Genomic DNA, 17,799 nt, shown 5'->3' on the forward strand with positions numbered 1-17,799 from the left:
CTATGAGAAAAAGATATCAGAAATGATCAGTAAAATAGTTAATGAAAATTGACTGGAAAAGTGAATTTGAAAGAATACAAAGCATGGTTGTTCATTTGTAGTAGACTATTTTACACAAAATGTCTGAACCTGGCCTATTCTGAACAATGATATTTCCAAAGCTTAGATGTTAACTCAAAAAAAGAATGGGGATGAATTATAGTAATTGAATGTCTTAAAGTTTTCTAATTTTTAAAAATACATAATAACTGAGGACAATTTTGAGCATGGCAAGACTGCTGTAAAGTCACTATAATGAACTCTTCTAATCTATACCGAGCTTCTTTTAGCTTCTTTTGTCAATTGGATTAAGCCACTTTAACTTCATTAATCTTGGTGTCATTTGCCTCATACTACTATAAATCATCCTAAATTTATTATAATGGCATGATTTTTTAAAAAGCTTATCATATTAAAAATCTTTCTGAAAAATTGTACTATCTGAATATAGTACATATTTAGACTCTTTAGTGAGTGAATATCGAATGTAATTGCTACATGATTCTGAAACTTTATCTACATTATTGTTTCCTCAAAGCAAGCTAAGATCAGTGATTATAGATTTTGGGCTAGCTGTTTGTTCATCCAGATTTTTCTTTCTCACCATTTAAAACCCAGACAAACCTGAATATATATGATGACTTAACTGTTCTACAATGCATATGGGTTTATGTAAAGCTATATTAAGATAAAAAAATGCAACCTATGTGTCTAAAGGCTCAGACTTTTAGAGAAGAGGATTATTACTTGATATTATATTATATGAATATTAGTTGCCATTTTTCAACAGGTAAAACCATCACCAATTTTTAAAATATTCCCTCTAGCAATGACAATAATCCTAAAAAAGAAAAGTTAAAAGTAATTTTGAGAGCTACTGTCAAGGATACAAATAGAAAACTCCTAAAAGTGCCATTGGATTTTGCTACCTAAGAAGCAGTATGGCATGTGATAGTACTGATGATGATGCAGTCTAAAGTGCACTGAACCTATTCTAGGTGCATAACTACTCAGAAAGAACTCCTATCTCATGTGACATTAAAGAAAAGTGTTTTCATAGAAAATTTGAACTTGTACTAACAAAAGACTACAACAAACATTGGTTTATACTTAGAAACTGTAGAGTAGATATTTCTTAACCTAATATCTTAACAGATATTTCTAAACCTAATGCACACAATAATCTTATGAGGTAAATATTATTATTTCCATTTTGGGGGTGACAGAATTGAGGCACTGGAAGATTAAATAACTTGCTCAAAGGCACAGTTGTTTTAATGGCAAAATATGTGGTTATTGCTGTCATTTCTTTCCAAAAGTTTTTAAGTATCTACTATGTAAAATTATCTTTCTATAATGTATGTTCTCTGACACTTTAAAAGTTTTTAAAGGTCCTAATCCTTATTTTTCTCAGTTCATTGAGTATATCCATTTTGTAAGAGACTATTTACATTGGGATTGTCCATATTAAAATGTGAAAAAGTAATCCACATAGATTATAGTAGAGAAGTGAGGTTTAAGCTCTGAATTAAAGACAAATGAAATTAACTCCCTTTCTATAACTTATCTGCTATATAATCTGGTCACTCTGCTTAACTTCACCTACAAATACAGACAATGTGATCACTTACCTTACTGACTCCATTGCTTTATTTTTTTTATTTTTGACAGGCAGAGTGGATAGTGAGAGAGAGACAGAGAGAAAGGTCTTCCTTTTGCCGTTGGTTCACCCTCCAATGGCCGCCGCGGTAGTGCGCTGCGGCCGGCGCACCGCGCTGATCCGATGGCAGGAGCCAGGTGCTTATCCTGGTCTCCCATGGGGTGCAGGGCCCAAGGACTTGGGCCATCCTCCACTGCACTCCTGGGCCACATCAGAGAGCTGGCCTGGAAGAGGGGCAACCGGGACAGGATCGGTGCCCCGACCGGGACTAGAACCCGGTGTGCCGGCGCCGCAAGGCGGAGGATTAGCCTAGTGAGCCGCGGCGCCAGCCACTGACTCCATTGCTTTAAAACACATTTGGAAAGAGATGAGTGGAGTTATGCACATACAAAGAGCTCAGTGCACATTAGAAAGCAGCAGCATCAATACTATCACATGTAATACTGGTTCAGAGCTACTGATTCTTAGGTGGCGAAATTCAAACCACAAAAGGAAATTCTACAACTATATGAAATATTACAAATTATTTTCTGAATTTTTAAAAATGTTTAGCTTCCTAGGCTAATGCATAAAAATACATAAGGTATTATGCTATGTTAATAATATGGAAAGGTATCTGTGGAAAAAATGGATTCTGATCTCCAAACATGGATAGCAGATAACATCACCTACTTCAATCTTGACAGTGTCATTAAGGATTTTCCTTTCTATTTATAGGCCAATGAAATCAGACACTAGTAGAGGTCTACTGTCCTGAAACACAGGCTTCAGTGGGTAAGAATTGTGGGAGGAAGAATTATTAAGGCCTGACTCTCCATGTATGTTTAAAACTCTACACATTTGCATCATCCAGTCATTTCATTGATTCCACAGACCCTAGAAATTATCCTACCTAGCTTACTTCTTATCACCATAAGCTTCTTTTTTTCCTTTTTTTTTTTTTTTTTTTTGACAGGTAGAGTGGACAGTGAGAGAGAGAGACAGAGAGAAAGGTCTTCCTTTTGCCGTTGGTTCACCCTCCAATGGCCGCCGCGGTAGCGCGCTGCGGCCAGCGCACCGCGCTGTTCCGATGGCAGGAGCCAGGTGCTTCTCCTAGTCTCCCATGGGGTGCAGGACCCAAGGACTTGGGCCATCCTCCACTGCACTCCCTAGCCACAGCAGAGAGCTGGCCTGGAAGAGGGGCAACCGGGACAGGATCGGTGCCCCAACCGGGACTAGAACCCGGTGTGCCGGCGCCGCAAGGCGGAGGATTAGCCTGTTGAGCCACGGCGCCGGCCATAAGCTTCTTTTTAATAGAGTTTCTTTCAACCCTTGTGATATAGGAAGAAGACATAGTTTTGTGGCAACATAATAGTGATTCTTTAGTTATACAAATTATTAGAATGAACTCTTTTTTGAGAGGCAGAGAGAAAGAGGGGAAACAGAGAGAGAATGCTCCCATCTGCTAGTTTACTCCCCAGATGCCTACAACACTAAGGAGGGGCCAGGTTGAAGCTGGGAGACAGGAACTCAATCCAAGTCTCCCATGTGGGTGGCAGAGATCCAACTACTGTTACTCCTTGGGTCTGCATTAGGAAGCTGATATCAGAGTGAAGTTGGTACTTGAACCCAAGTACTCTGATATGGAATTACAGCCTCTTAACCACTGGGCCAAAGGCCTAGGGACTGGAATAAAATTTATTATAACTTTGGAGAATTGACTGATGGATTTAAACACTCCGTGACAGGAACCAGGAGAGGGGCACTGGAGGAAGACATAGAAGGGAAGAACTTGAAATAAAATAAAGAAGCAGGCCAGCATCATGGCTCAACAGGCTAATCCTCCACCTAGCGGTGCCGGCACACTGGGTTCTAGTCCCGGCCGGGGCGCTGGATTCTGTCCCGGTTGCCCCTCTTCCAGGCCAGCTCTCTGCTGTGGCCAGGGAGTGCAGTGGAGGATGGCCCAAGTGCTTGCGCCCTGCACCCCATGGGAGACCAGGAGAAGCACCTGGCTCCTGGCTTCGGATCAGCACGGTGTGCCGGCCACAGAGTGCCGGTCGCGGTGGCCACTGGAGGGTGAACCAATGGCAAAGGAAGACTTTTCTCTCTGTCTCTCTCTCTCACTGTCCACTCTGCCTGTCAAAAATTAAAAAAAAAAAAAAAGAAGAAGCAAGGAATGGGGCTAATAGGCGTTGGGAAACAGCAGACAGAAGAGTGGCTATAGAGTTGTATCCTTGCCTTTTCTAATATCAGGAGCCACCCTGATCCAATAATGGGACCAGGAAAGGCGTAAGAAATGGGACTGATGATCCCAGCAGCACTCTACCAAAAGACCAAAGTACAGAAGGAAATGGAGATTTGAAGGCTACCTGACAGTTCAGACTTCGGTAAGTCAAGGCCTGCCAGCCCTAAATAAGGCAAGTAAGGTGAAGAATGTATCAAGAGCAAACTAGAATACTGTTGTCTATTCTTTAATGCACAACCAAAACTGCCATCTACAAATATTAGTGTGTAATTCAGATAAACTTATCATACCTGTTCCATCAAAACTGCTGTCTTGTAAGATTAACGATTTGTTCCTTTTCTTTATCTTCTTTCTTTTTTCTGAATTACTCTCAGATTCATGGATACACTCCACATTAAACCACAATGAAATGCTGAAACCTTCTGATAGGTGTGGCCAGCAGTTTTGCCCCAGCAATGGCAAGTGAATAGGAGCTATGTGCCAAGAGGAAAGCAACCGATAGGGAAAACTTTCTCTATCCATCTCTTTCTTGCTTCGTGAAATTCGTGCTCTTCTTAATAATCCCATGGCCTTACTGTTTAGAATCCCAGGACACTTTTGTGAAGGAACACCATTGCTTAAATTTAGGGTATGCAGTAAAGGGAAGGTTAGATACTGTGAAGGACTCATAGTAATATCACTTTCAACAATTTTCAGAATACCCAGAAGAAGAATTTCCTAGAGAAAAAGAAAAACAGAAGTATACAATCATGTAACAAGGTACATAATAATCTTAAAATTCAGGTTATATGTGAAAATATATACATAGCAATATGTATCAGCATTCCCATTTAAATATTTCCTTATCTACTATATCTTTAAAAATTTCCATTTTGTATTTTTGGAATTTTGTGTAAAAATTAAGTATGAAACATTTCATTCTTAAAATATATAATCTCTTCTGGTTGATTTATTTTTAAAGATCTATTTACTTATTTGAAAGGCAGAGTGAAGAAAGACAGAGAGAGAAAGAGAGAGAGAGAGATTTTCCATCGATTGGATCACTCCAAAAAATGGCTGCAAAAGCAGGGGTGGGCCAGGCCAAAGCCAAGACTCAGGATCTCCATCATGGTCTCCCACATGGGTCTTAGAGACCCAAGCACTTGGGCCATATTCCACTGCTTTACCAGGTGTATTAGCAGGGAGATGGATCAAAAATGGAGCAGCTGGGACTTGAACTGGTCCTCACATGGGATGCCTGCAATGGCTTAAACCGCTCAGGCACAATGCTGGTCCCTGGTTTATTTATTTTAAAATTAGATGCTTTTATGATATATCTAAGATTAATAAGTTGGTTTTAAGTATTATAAACTAAATACAATAATTGTATAAGGAGTCAATTCTACTTAAAAAAGATATTTATTTCCAGATAGACTAAGATTTCTTCTCTCAAATTTTTTTTAACATTTAATGTAATTAATTTATTTACTTGAGAGAGAGAAAGATTGACAGAGAGAGTGAGTGTGTCTGCCTAAGAGCTGCCATATGCTGGTTCAGTCCCCAAATACCCAAAATGGATAGCCAGGATTGAACAAGGCCAAGGCCAAGAATTGGAAACTAAATCAGGTCTCCTACATGGATGGCAGTAATGCAATTATTTAAGCCATCAACATTGCCTTTGAGGATCTGAACTGGCAGGAAGCTGTAGTCAAGAGGCAGAGCCAGGTATCAAACCCAAGTACTTCAATGTGGGAGGGTTTCTTAACCAGCATCTTAATCACTAGGTTAAATTATTTTTTAAGGACAGATATCTTGGAGATCTTTAAAATTCTCCAGATTTCTGAATGATATTATACATGACTGAATTAGTAAAATTGATTGCTCAATTACTTTCCAACTGATTTCACATGCTTTCCCCCAAATAAAGTAAATTTTTTTAATCTGTGTTTGGGAAACTGAAATAAGGTTTTAATTATATTATTTATAATTACAAATTTTTCATTCAACTGAAATGTAGAATGCATGGAGAAGGTAAAAGGAAACAAACTTTTAATTAAAAGGAAGAACAATGACTAAGGAGAGATAAGTAAAAAAGGAGAAAGATTAAGCTGATGCAATATACTACTTGTGCATAAAATAACATCTAATGTTGATTTTAATCATGAGGTATACTTAGAAGAGGTAACAGAAGCATTCCAAAAGTAACAGCCAGTTCTCAAAAATCTACACTAGGGGATTTTAACTCCTGTTTCACAGAGCTCCGTCAGAGGACACGGAACTAAAGAGGGTGATAAAGGAGGCAGGGCTCTGGAACATCTAATCCTGCCTCACACAAAGTAGCTCCAAACTTTTCCTTTGATTTTCTTACAATTCTACCCAAGATTCCACTATAAAAATGTGTTTCATAGCTACTAAAAGTTACTAAGCTACACCAATGGAATAGTGTAGAAGATAACTGAAGAGTGGATTTTTTTTTTTTTTTAGTAAAAGATAATCCTTAATGTGGTTGTAATTATGTATAATTATCTGTAGTAATTAAAAGTTGTTGGCATTTCTTAAGCAAAAAGATTAGTTAAAATTGAATTTAAGTGGTTATACTATATGCAAATAATAAAATAATTGAGTACTTCATACAAACATGGAATTGACTAGGTAGCAATGGCCACATCAAGAGATAAGTTTCCAAATAACTAAAAATATATTTTATTAGGGTATCAGCAATAAATGTAAAAAATCATAGTATATTTACTGTACAAGGAGATTTCTCCAGAAATATTCTCAAAAGAAGGATTAGATCTTCTGAACACGTTCTTGAGCTCATCAAAGATACTAAAAGATCCACCAACACTCTCTGGCATGCTAAATTAAAGAAAGAAGGGAAAAATTAAGTTAGCACACATTTAATTTATAGGAAGTGTACAAGCAGATACACTGAAAGAGATCAAATACTACCATCACATTTTGAGTGGGTTATAAACAATTTAGTAATTGCAAAATTTGCCAAAGAAATAATATAACTAAATGCAAACCAACTGACAAAAGCAAGATTACTTTTCTTAAAAATGGGTTAGCTACAAACTAAGGTATTCATTAAAGAAGCATCAATAAATACAATGTTTGTTAAACATGTTAACAGTCATCCCATACTATAAAACAGTCTATTATCTTGAGATGTTTATCCCACTTACATGTTTACCTACCACTCACTAAATGGAAAATTAAGTAACAGAAATAAAAGTGAAAGTACTAAAGATTTTAAAAATAAACTAAAATATAATAAACTTAGTATTTCCTTACTGCATCATGGAGTTTAGCATAAAACAAAAATGGTGATACACAAACTCTTAAAATTTTAAATAGCAAAATAAGAACTAATATTTGTGGAGCGCATTAAAAGCCTTAGAAATGTTTTTACATGCATTATCTCAGCTGTTTCGTTTACCAAACAAAAAAAATCACAAAACCTAAAAATTAAATATTATTTCCACTTTAGCATTACAAAAATATTACTGATTAAAATTTGAGACATCTCTTAAAAGGCTGGTAGTTTTGGAAGAGCTGAAGTCAAGAGAATAGAAGCCACTTTTAGGCAACATGTGTGGGTGCCGATGCAGTAGTGTAACAGTATGCATGTCTGGAAAGACAACCGCAATGAGAATATAAAACAGCACAGATTCTATTCTGTAAGTCATGTGATTCATTAAAGGTTTTTGAGTAGGAAAGTAATATGATTAAAGTGTATGTAAACTTTTGTTGTTTTAGTTCAAAACTGACAGATTTCAGTTTAAAATGAGGAAATAAATATATATATATAAATATATACATGTTGCTTCTGTATACTAATGAAATTTTAGTAAACTAAAATCACTGTGCTAAAGTTCAAAATCATAACATGAAGAACTCATAACAACAAAACAAAACAAAGGCAGGGGCAGGGTCAAGCAGGGGAGGGCAGTGGGCCTTGGGGGCACATCAGGTAAAAGATTTAAAAACATTTCTTAAAGATGGAAAAGTAGATGGGTAAAAAGGAAAGTTGTAGTCTAGAATTCCTTTGACTACAAAAGGGTTCAAAGCAGTGGGGAGCTAATCTGTCTAATGTCAGGAGAAGCAGGAATGCAGTTGACACAGAAATTAATGAAATCCATCTCTCTTCCTATTTCTGAGTCTAGAGCACAGATAATTAAGCTTTTACCATTAAGGCAAATTCCTAATGATTCTTCTCTAAAGAAACAGAATGGATTGCCAGGAAAAGCTCATATGTATAGTGGGATGTTGGCATCAAAGTTACTAAGTACATTTATTGTATACTGGTCAGTTGCCTAAACAAAGAAAAAGTCAGGACTGAAATAAAGCCTCAGTGGTGTTCACCAAGCCATGCATCCTAGTGTTAGACTGTATTCCCTAAATGAATGTAGGGAATGGAGCACAAACTCACAATTTGGTAGCCAAGGATGCATTTTTCCCAACATACACAAAGTGCCATGTGGGGGCAGTAGTGGCCCTAACAGTCTTTTTTTTTTTTTTTTTTTTTTTAAGATTTATTTTATTTATTATTTGAAAGTCAGAGTTACACAGAGAGAGGAGAGGCAGAGAGAGAGAGAGAGAGAGAGAGAGAGAGAGGTCTTCCATCTGATGGTTTACTCCCCAATTGGCCACAACGGCTGAAGCTGTGCCGATCTGAAGCCAGGAGCCAGGAGCTTCTTCCGGGTCTCCCATGTAGGTGCAGGGGCCCAAGGACTTGGGCCATCCTCTACAGCTCTCCCAGGCCATAGCAGAGAGCTGGATAGGAAGTGGAGCAGCCAGGTCTTGGACTGGTGCACATATGGGATGCTGGTGCTTCAGGCCAGGGCATTAACCTGCTGTGCCACAGCGCCGGCCTCCCTAATACTCTTTCAAAGTAAAGCTGTCGTTATTAGGTATTTGGGGAGTCCTTAAACATCCACTGGCATATCTACATAAGAGCTCCTCAAAGAGTAACCTCTCAGGGACGAGATCAAAAAAAGGAAAACATTTACTTTTACATCATTAGAAGAAGTTTCCAACAGCTTTCTTAAATATAAATATAGTCATGTGCTGTTTAACAACAGTTTGGTCAAAGACCACATATACAGTAGTGGCCTCGTAAGATTATAATGGTGCTGAAAATTTTCTGTCACCTAGTGATTTCATAGCTGTTGTGAATTTATAGCACAATATATTACTAATGGTTTGTGGTGGTACTGATGTAAATAAATCTGCATTGTGAATTGTATAGCACATCTGATTATGTATGATTTATAACACTTGATAATAATAAAAACTACATTACTGGTTTATATACTTACATATTATACTGCTATTATTTTAGAGTATACGCTTACTTATAAAAAAAGCTCATTGTAAAGCCTCGCATTGCCTAAGGAGATATGACAATTAAATGTAGTGTAGAATCCTACATAGGATCCTTGAACAGAAAAGGGACACTGGTAAAAACAGTATATTTGAAACTATGGACTTAGTTAAAGGCTCCGTTTAGATTTATTGATTGTAACACATATTACCATACTAATGTCAGATGTTAATAATAGGGGAAAGTGGCAGGCAGGAGTGTAACGTGGAAATTCTCTATACAACCTGCTTACTTTCTCTGTAAACTAAATGTGTTTAAACAAATGATGAAGAGGCTGAGGCTGTGTTGTAGTGGGTAAAGCTGCTGCTTGCAGTGTCAGCATCCCATATGGGCGGCTGGTTCAAGTTCTGGCTGCTCCACCTCCGATCCAGCGCTCTGCTATGGCCTGGGAAAGCAGAAGAAGACGGCCCAAGTGCTTGGGCCCCTGCACCCACATGGGAGACCTGGAAGAATCTCCTGACTCCTAGCTTTGGATTGGACCAGCTCTGGCCATTGTGGCCATTTGGGGAGTTAAACAGTAGATGGAAGACTTCTCTCTCTCTCTCTCTCTCTCTGCCTCTGCCTCTCTGTAACTCTGTTTTCAAATAAATAAATAAATATATATATTTTTTTAAGTGAGACAACTAGTTCTCTTAAAAAAGAAAAAAAGAGGGGCTGGTGCCGTGGCTCACTTGGTTAATCCTCCACCTACGGCGCTGGCATCCCATTTGGGCACCCAGTTCTAGTCCCATTGCTCCTCTTCCAGTCCAACTCTCTGCTGTGGCCCGGAAGGGCTGTGGAGGATGGCCCAAGTACTTGGGCCCCTGTACCCGCAAGGGAAACCAGGAAGAAGCACCTGGCTCCTGGCTTTGGATTGGCACAGTGCTGGCCATAGCGGCCATTTGGGGAGTGAACCAACAGAAGGAAGACCTTTTTCTCTGTCTCTCTCTCACTGTCTATAACTCTCCCTGTCAAATATATATATATATATATATATATATATATATATATATATATATATAGAACTGAAGTACTAAAACATGGATGAGTGTTGAAAACATTTTGCTAAGTGAGACATTAGTCACAAAAGACCACATACTCCATTTATATGAACTATCTATAGAAACAGAAAGTAGATTAGTCACTGCCAGGTTGCAAGTGTTTGTGGGGTCCGGTTAGGAGGAAATAGGGAGTGACTGCTAAAGATGAAGTTTCTCTTGGAAGTGACTAAAATGTTCTACAACTGGCTGTGGTGAGGATTGTATCATTCTGTGAATCTACTCAAAAAACATTGAACTGTATGCACACTGTACACTGAATAAGTGAATTGCATGGTAAGTGAATTATATCTTAACAGAGCTATTGTTAAGGGAAGAGAACTGCTCAAAGCTAAGATGGAAATGTCTCTCTTTTTTTTAAAGATTAATTGAGATCCAAGATGACTGAATAGGGAGAAGTCGTACTGACTGACTTCAGCCACAGATATCAGAAAAACAAAGGACGGACCACATTACCAGGGGACTGACAAGGAAAATTTTCAGTAGAGAACAGACAGAACAGAACACAGACTCTGTGGAGCTGTGAGGAGAGCACACAGACAGCTGCCAGCTGTGGGCTGTGCCACACTGGTGACCCCTGCATAATCATGGCAGAACCAGGCTGGGAAGCGCCATTTCCCCAGGCAAAGTGAGAGAAAGCTGCTGAAGCTTACACTCCTGGCGGCTTTTACTGAGGAAGAGTTCCGCAGTCCTCACTGCCTTTGCATACGGCCTAGGAAATGGCAGGGGGCTGAGTAGCTACTTTTCTCCAGGAAGGGAGGTCATGGTGCTTCTCTCTCCTCTCCTCACCAGTCTCAATTTGCTGAGGTGGAGCTGCACAGGCCATGGAGCTGAGAGGGACACGGTTGTGGCTGGGGTCCTGCGCACCTGTGTGGTCTGACTGCAGAAACTCAGAGTTCCCTACTTAATGTGGATAGATGTCGCAGAGGGTTCTGGGAACACACTACAAAGTGGGTTGATGTTTTCTATGGTGCGCATGCTTGTGTGGGTGGGGTACACAGGCACTGTGAGCTCACTCTAAGCCATGAATCAGCTGGTTCACCTTGGCACAGAAAAGGGCTGGGATTGAGAACACACTAGTCGGTGAGAACACTCTCCCCCTGCTGACTGCAGCCAGAGGTGCTGCACCACTCTCATCTTGGTGTCATTGTGGACTCTTACTCCACCCACAAACACTGGCTAGAGCTCTCTGGCTCCATCCAGCTCACGTCCCTAGAATGCCAGCCCAAGTCTCAGGCATTCCACTGACCCAGAGAGGCACATTTCCAAGAATAAAGCCTTCAATAATAATAAAAGAAAAATCCTCAAAACATTCCCTAGATGCATAAAAACCAACACAGAAACACAAGAAACCTAAATAAGGAAGGCAATATGACTCTTCAAAAGGAATACAGGAATACATTAATATTGGACTGTGAAGAAAGGGCGATAAATGAAATGCCTGAAAAGAAATTCAAAAGAATGATTGTAAGGTTACTCAAGAACACAGAGAAATAGTTACATGAAATAAGGAAATTCATTTAAGACACTGGAAGAGAAATTGTACAAAGAGATAGAGATATTGAAGACAATTCAGACAGAAATAGTAGAAAGGAAGTATTAAATAAGTCCAATAAAAAATACAGTGGACAGCCTCAACAACAAAGTTGGTAAGGCAGAAGGAAGAATATCTGACCCAGAAGACAGGTCTTTTGAAATATTTCAGTGAGACAATAAAAAAAAGAAAAAAATTATAAAGACTGAAAAAAAGTCTTTGGGATTTATGGGATATCATCAAATGACCAAACATACAAGTCTTATGAGCTCCTAAAGGTTTGGAAAAAAATGAACAGCTTAGAAAACTTAGTTAGGAAAATAACACAGAAAATTTCCCCAATTTAGAGGAAGATACATATATCCAAATACAGGAGCTCACAGAACTCTAAATAGGCATGATGAAAGGAAAGGAAGGGGAAGCGGAAGGGGAAGGACAGGTCCTTACCACAATACATTAGAGTCAAATTTTCAAAAGCAAAACTTAGAGAGAATATCTTAAAATATGCAAGAGAGAAATGCCAGATCACCTTTAAAGGATCTCTCATCAGACTAACGGCAGATTTCTCAACAGAAACCTCTAGAGGCCAGGAGACAAAGGAGAGATACAGTCCAAGTCCTAAAAGTAAAAAACTGTCAATCCAGAATACTTTACCCAGCCTTCCAAGGCACATTAGCAGAGAGCTGGATGGGAAGCAGAGCAGCTGGGACTTGAACCAGCACTCATATGGGATGCCAGCATCGCAGGCTATGACTTAACCCACTGCTCCACAACACCCACCCCAGAATCATATCTTTAGGTTAAAAAGTTTTGAACCACTAGATGGAAGATAACTCTCTCTCTCTCTCTTCCTCTCTCTCTCTCTCTCTCTGCCTCTATAACTTTGCTTTCAAATAAATAAATAAATAATTTTAAAAAGTTTATTAAGTATCTAGGATAACATATAAATGTAACCATACAAAAATAAGTAAATAAGGGAGAAAAGAAAGCTTTTCCTTACAGTATAATTTCAATGAATGAATGTGGAAGAAATGATGGAAATAGAAGATTGTTACTAGTTAAGCAAGTACCATAGTATTAACTGTTTCTACCAAGAATCACCAAAGAATGCTAACATTAGTAGGTTAAAGTCTGATAGAAAAAAAGCATATTTGCATAGTCACATGTTAACTTTCCACAATATATTTATTAATTATAAAGGAAAAACAGTTCACAATGAAGAAACTTGGCAGATGCCATTTAACAAAGTCACTGAAGTTAACATCACCAATACTAAGATGTTGATATCATGAACTCCTTGAAAAGATACCCTGTGAAAGACACAGCATCACTTATGAATATTCCTGCCCTACATGGGTAACCTTAAATTAATCAGGAGGAAATATCAAACTCAAGTGAACATTTAATATATGTTAGCCCTAATTCTGCAACTAAAATTTAGGTTTCTTGTGGTTAGAAATCATAATTTGAATTTCTCAATTGTCTGAGAAAGTACTAAGTAAGAATAGATAATCAGTATTAGATAAGGCAATAATATAGTATCTGGAATGGATTACTTCCCAACAACGGTACTAGAAACTCAATCCCTTGGAATCTAGATTTTACTCTTTGTAAAATACAGGCCGGCTCCATGGCTCACTTGGCTAATCCTCCTCCTGCAGCGCCGGCACCCAAGGTCCTAGTCTCGGTTGCTCCTCTTCCAGTCCAGCTCTCTGCTGTGGCCCAGGAGGGCAACAGAGGATGGCCCAAGTGCTTGGGTCCCTGCACCTGCATGGGAGACCGGGAGGAAGCACCTGGCTCCTGGCTTCAGATCGGCGCGCAGCACCGGCCGTGACGGCCATTAGGGGAGTGAACCAACAGAAAGAAGACCTTTCTCTCTGTCTCTCTCTCACTGTTGATAACTCTCTCTCTGTCTCTCTCTCTCTCACTGTCTAACTCTGCCTGTCAAAAAAAAAAAAATACAGATACTTATACTATGTCTACCTCATTGAGTAAGCTAAGGAATAAATGAGTTGATATATAAAGAGATAACTTTTGAAATCAGAGTACTATGTCAACGGAAGTCATGATTACCAACTCTTTACATAATAACAAAATAATTTCAAAGTTATTATTTAAACTCACCTTGAAAGTCAGAATCAGCCTGTGTTAAAACACTCAAGAACCCTCCTAAAAGATTTTTCACAGTTCCCTAAAGATTAAAAAATGAAACATTAGAAATTAAATGTCTAATAGTTCATGGAAGCATGAAATAACTATTATACCACAATAAATTATTTGATGAGTTCTCCTGTGTGTATATATACAGATACACATACATACAATATGATTAGAAAGAATGCTATGTGTAGAATTATACTTTTCTTTTTCATATTGTTAATTTTCTGATTTTTTCAAATAAGGACATATATTAAAATTACATGCAATTTTTAGAATGCTACCCATTCTCAGAAATATACAAGGATTCATTAATGACAAAATTAATTTTTATGCTACTTCAAAGAAATATGGAATTAGAAGATTTTAGAGTATCACTCATAGGTAAAAATACCTAAAGAATTAAAAAGATACATAATCATCGCAAGTAATTTTCAGACAAGCTGGATTATAAATAAATAGATAGGTAATTGAAGTTTGAGTCTGATAAATCTCAATCACACGTGGTGCATCTTTTTACCTGTTGCATGAGCAGGAAAATATTCTTCTCTTTCTGCCTGATAATTTTCAAAAAACTCTCAAATACATGGGCAAGTACATCAAGTTTAGCTTTACTACCAGAAAGTAAACTTAGCTCCAGCATACAAATCTCTGGATATATTATTTCCCCTTGATTGATATTTTCAAGTAAGTCATTTGGACTGATTGATGTACCGAAACCTTCTGCTTCAGGCTTTAAGGTCAACCCTGAAAAGAGAAAAAGAAATTAATATTTTATTCCCTAAACACCAAATAAATATTTCAGGTTTATTCCTCATTTAGGAGATTTAGTAACAAAAATGCTATTTATAAGATGTTTACAAAACTTTTTCCTACATTACTTTTGATTACAGTATATATTCTTAATAATTAAGCCTTATGGATAGTTTGAAGTTTAATGAATAGTCTTAAAAGTGACTTTTACCTTTTAGAAAACTATAGATAATATCAACAGTAATTTTTACTGACATGTGATACAGATTCAGCACATCCCTCCAACAGAAATGGAAAAAACACTATGTTCTCAAACTTTCTGACCCTCAAATACATAAACCTCAATTAGCCTTCCCCAATGAAAATAGTAGGTTTAGCTACTTGGTTGGATGAATTTTAAACTCTGTCTTCATAAATGAGAAACAGATATTATTTCACTTATATTGAATCTTAGAAAATTTGACTGATATAATCTTAAAATAGACAGCTGTGCTCTTGGACACTTTTCATATAGTTAGGTAATTTGTAAATTTCTACCTAGATTAGAATTCTTGAGGTTGAGATTTAGTTAGAAACATAAAAAGGAGGAAATCTACCACTATAAAATCACACCTGTATCATGAGAAACCCACCATTAAACCAGTATTTTTTTAAAAAAAGCACTGGCCACAGATCTATTAAGTCCTTTAGATAAGATTATCAGTGACTTCCTAGTAATTCCATGGGAAAGAAAACATAAACTTTGAGGAAGATAAACTACCCTAAACTTTATGAAGACTAATAGTCCTGGGTCATTCATAAGGCCAGCATATATAAAGATGGAACTTTCCCAGGTATCTTTTGGCTCTGATGAATCTGTCTTTTCCATTATACCCAGGTTTTAAACCCAGAAACCAAAGATCATAGGCAATGCAGTTCCATCCTAAGGACAAGCAGGGCTGCAGTTAGAGCATCCTTGAATGCCACCAAAGGAGGCTTGAATTCCTTGTATTATTTATTTTTTATAGCAAACTTCATGAAATGCCCTTCCAGCCTATGTCTATCTGGCTAACTCTTTAATTTAGACTTCCCTGTCCAACCAATTACTATTGTATCACCAGGTTTTATACTCTTTATACTGTTTATTTCTTATAATTATCATCTTTTGCACTGGAATATAAATGAAATCAGGGGCTTTGTCCCTTACCAGTGATCTTAGGAACTCAGTGAATGTCTGTAACAACAAAACATATCTTACTGCTTTACATTGCATATACAAATGCCCGAATTTGTTGTGAAGATCAAATAAACTGATAATGCAATGAACTTCTTAAGTTGTAAAGCAGTACAAAATTCTTTTTTTTGTTTTTGTTTTTTGTTTTTGACAGGCAGAGTGGATAGTGAGAGAGAGAGACAGAAAGAAAGGTCTTCCTTTTTGCCGCTGGCTCACCCTCCAATGGCCACTGCGGCCGGAGCATCACGCCGATCTGAAGCCAGGAGCCAGGCACTTCTCCTGGTCTCCCATGCGGGTGCAGGGCCCAAGCACTTGGGCCATCCTCCACTGCTTTCCCAGGCCATAGCAGAGAGATGGCCTGGAAGAGGGGCAACCAGGATAGAATCCGGTGTTCCAACCGGGACTAGAACCCGGTGTGCTGGCGCCGCAAGGTGGAGGATTAGCCTGTTAAGCCACGGCGCTGGCCTAAGCAGTACAAAATTCTGAAGTGGTATTATTAGTAACCATTTTGCTAACTAACAGTCTGACTGGCAGACCCAGTCACAAGTGTTTCAGTGATATTTTACCATCATCCTGTGTTTCACCATCGTCTGGATTGCTTTCACTATCTGCTTCATAGCCTTCTTCTTCAACCAAAAGTCTAAAACTACATTGAGAATCCTCAGCTTCTTCTGAAAATTCACCAGGCTGAGAAGACAGTTCTTCCTCAGATTGATGACTCTGTAAGATAAGTGTAATTCAAAGGTAAAAGATGTAACATTCATTACTTTTTAGTAACAAATTATTTATCAATTTAAGGGCAGCTTCAATATTTTCTTTAAGGAAGAATGATCCGAATATAGTCAATAACTGCTATAAATTATGAAATTCACTCAGCAAAATTTCACAGAACCACTCAGACAACTTCATACCTCAAGAGAGGGGGTTTCTGACAGATAGTCATAGATCACGTTAGTCTTACTGAAATATGTATCTATTTAAGAGGAGCTTCATTCTACTTATACAATAGGAAATGACTGAAAACCACTTGATTAAGTGGAATTACATATATGTCATACAACTTAATGGTAATAAATATGTAATATTTTAAACATCTGTTAATGAGAAGAGATTTTAGTCATAGATTTTTATAAATGAAATGTTTCATAAATTGAATACCCAAGGAGATATGACAATTTTTCAAAGGTATTAAAGATTTCAGAATGCAATTTTTTACATATACTATCTCAGAAATCAACAGTTCCAGGATTAACTTCCTTTGTAATGCCTGTGACAATTTTTTTTTTCTTATAAAAATGCTACTAATACCCTCACATCAGAAAATATTTTCACTTAAACTCAGAATACTTTATCATTGCAATAGCAATAAGAGGTAAAGAAGGCCATTAAACATTTTATAGGATAACTGGTTGATTCAGTAATAAGATGAAGGCATTAATAGCTATTTAAATAAGTTTTAAAATTATGAGAAACAGTAACATAAGCTATTATGGCAAAACATAAATAACTTCATATATGTTGCTAGGCCAAGGAGTTAAGTGGTAATTTATAAAAAGGCCAGGTGATAGTTAATTAAATGTAAAATAAATATGAAAGGAGAGGGAAATGAACTGAATATACATCACAAAGTTTCAGGGAAAAAATAAATTCTTTAGAAAAAATGTTAAGCTCCAAAAAAACATTGACTGCTATTTTTCTATGCAAATACTAGTCCTTTTTTATGCTGTGTAATTTAAAATTGATTTCAGAGTTCAAGAAAGAACACAAACTGAATTATTATCAGCCCCAAATTATCAGTTACATGAGGAGACTTC

General features: G+C 37.6%; 1 protein-coding gene across 4 annotated transcripts in view; it reads right to left on the reverse strand.

Moving 5' to 3' along the window:
* Positions 1–17,799, reverse strand: part of LYST (lysosomal trafficking regulator) — a 225,275-nt gene that overhangs the window by 128,857 nt on the left and 78,619 nt on the right. For all 4 annotated transcript variants that reach the window (XM_062210653.1, XM_062210655.1, XM_062210652.1 and 1 more), the window contains 5 exons: positions 16,552–16,705; positions 14,540–14,766; positions 13,987–14,053; positions 6,652–6,761; positions 4,214–4,640 (listed from right to left, as the gene is read on the reverse strand). In XM_062210653.1, the coding sequence (XP_062066637.1) occupies positions 4,214–4,640; positions 6,652–6,761; positions 13,987–14,053; positions 14,540–14,766; positions 16,552–16,705 (985 nt within the window). The remainder of the gene's footprint in view (positions 1–4,213; positions 4,641–6,651; positions 6,762–13,986; positions 14,054–14,539; positions 14,767–16,551; positions 16,706–17,799) is intronic.

Source organism: Lepus europaeus, chromosome 14 (genome assembly GCF_033115175.1).
Source record: "Lepus europaeus isolate LE1 chromosome 14, mLepTim1.pri, whole genome shotgun sequence".
Lineage (NCBI taxonomy): Eukaryota > Metazoa > Chordata > Mammalia > Lagomorpha > Leporidae > Lepus > Lepus europaeus.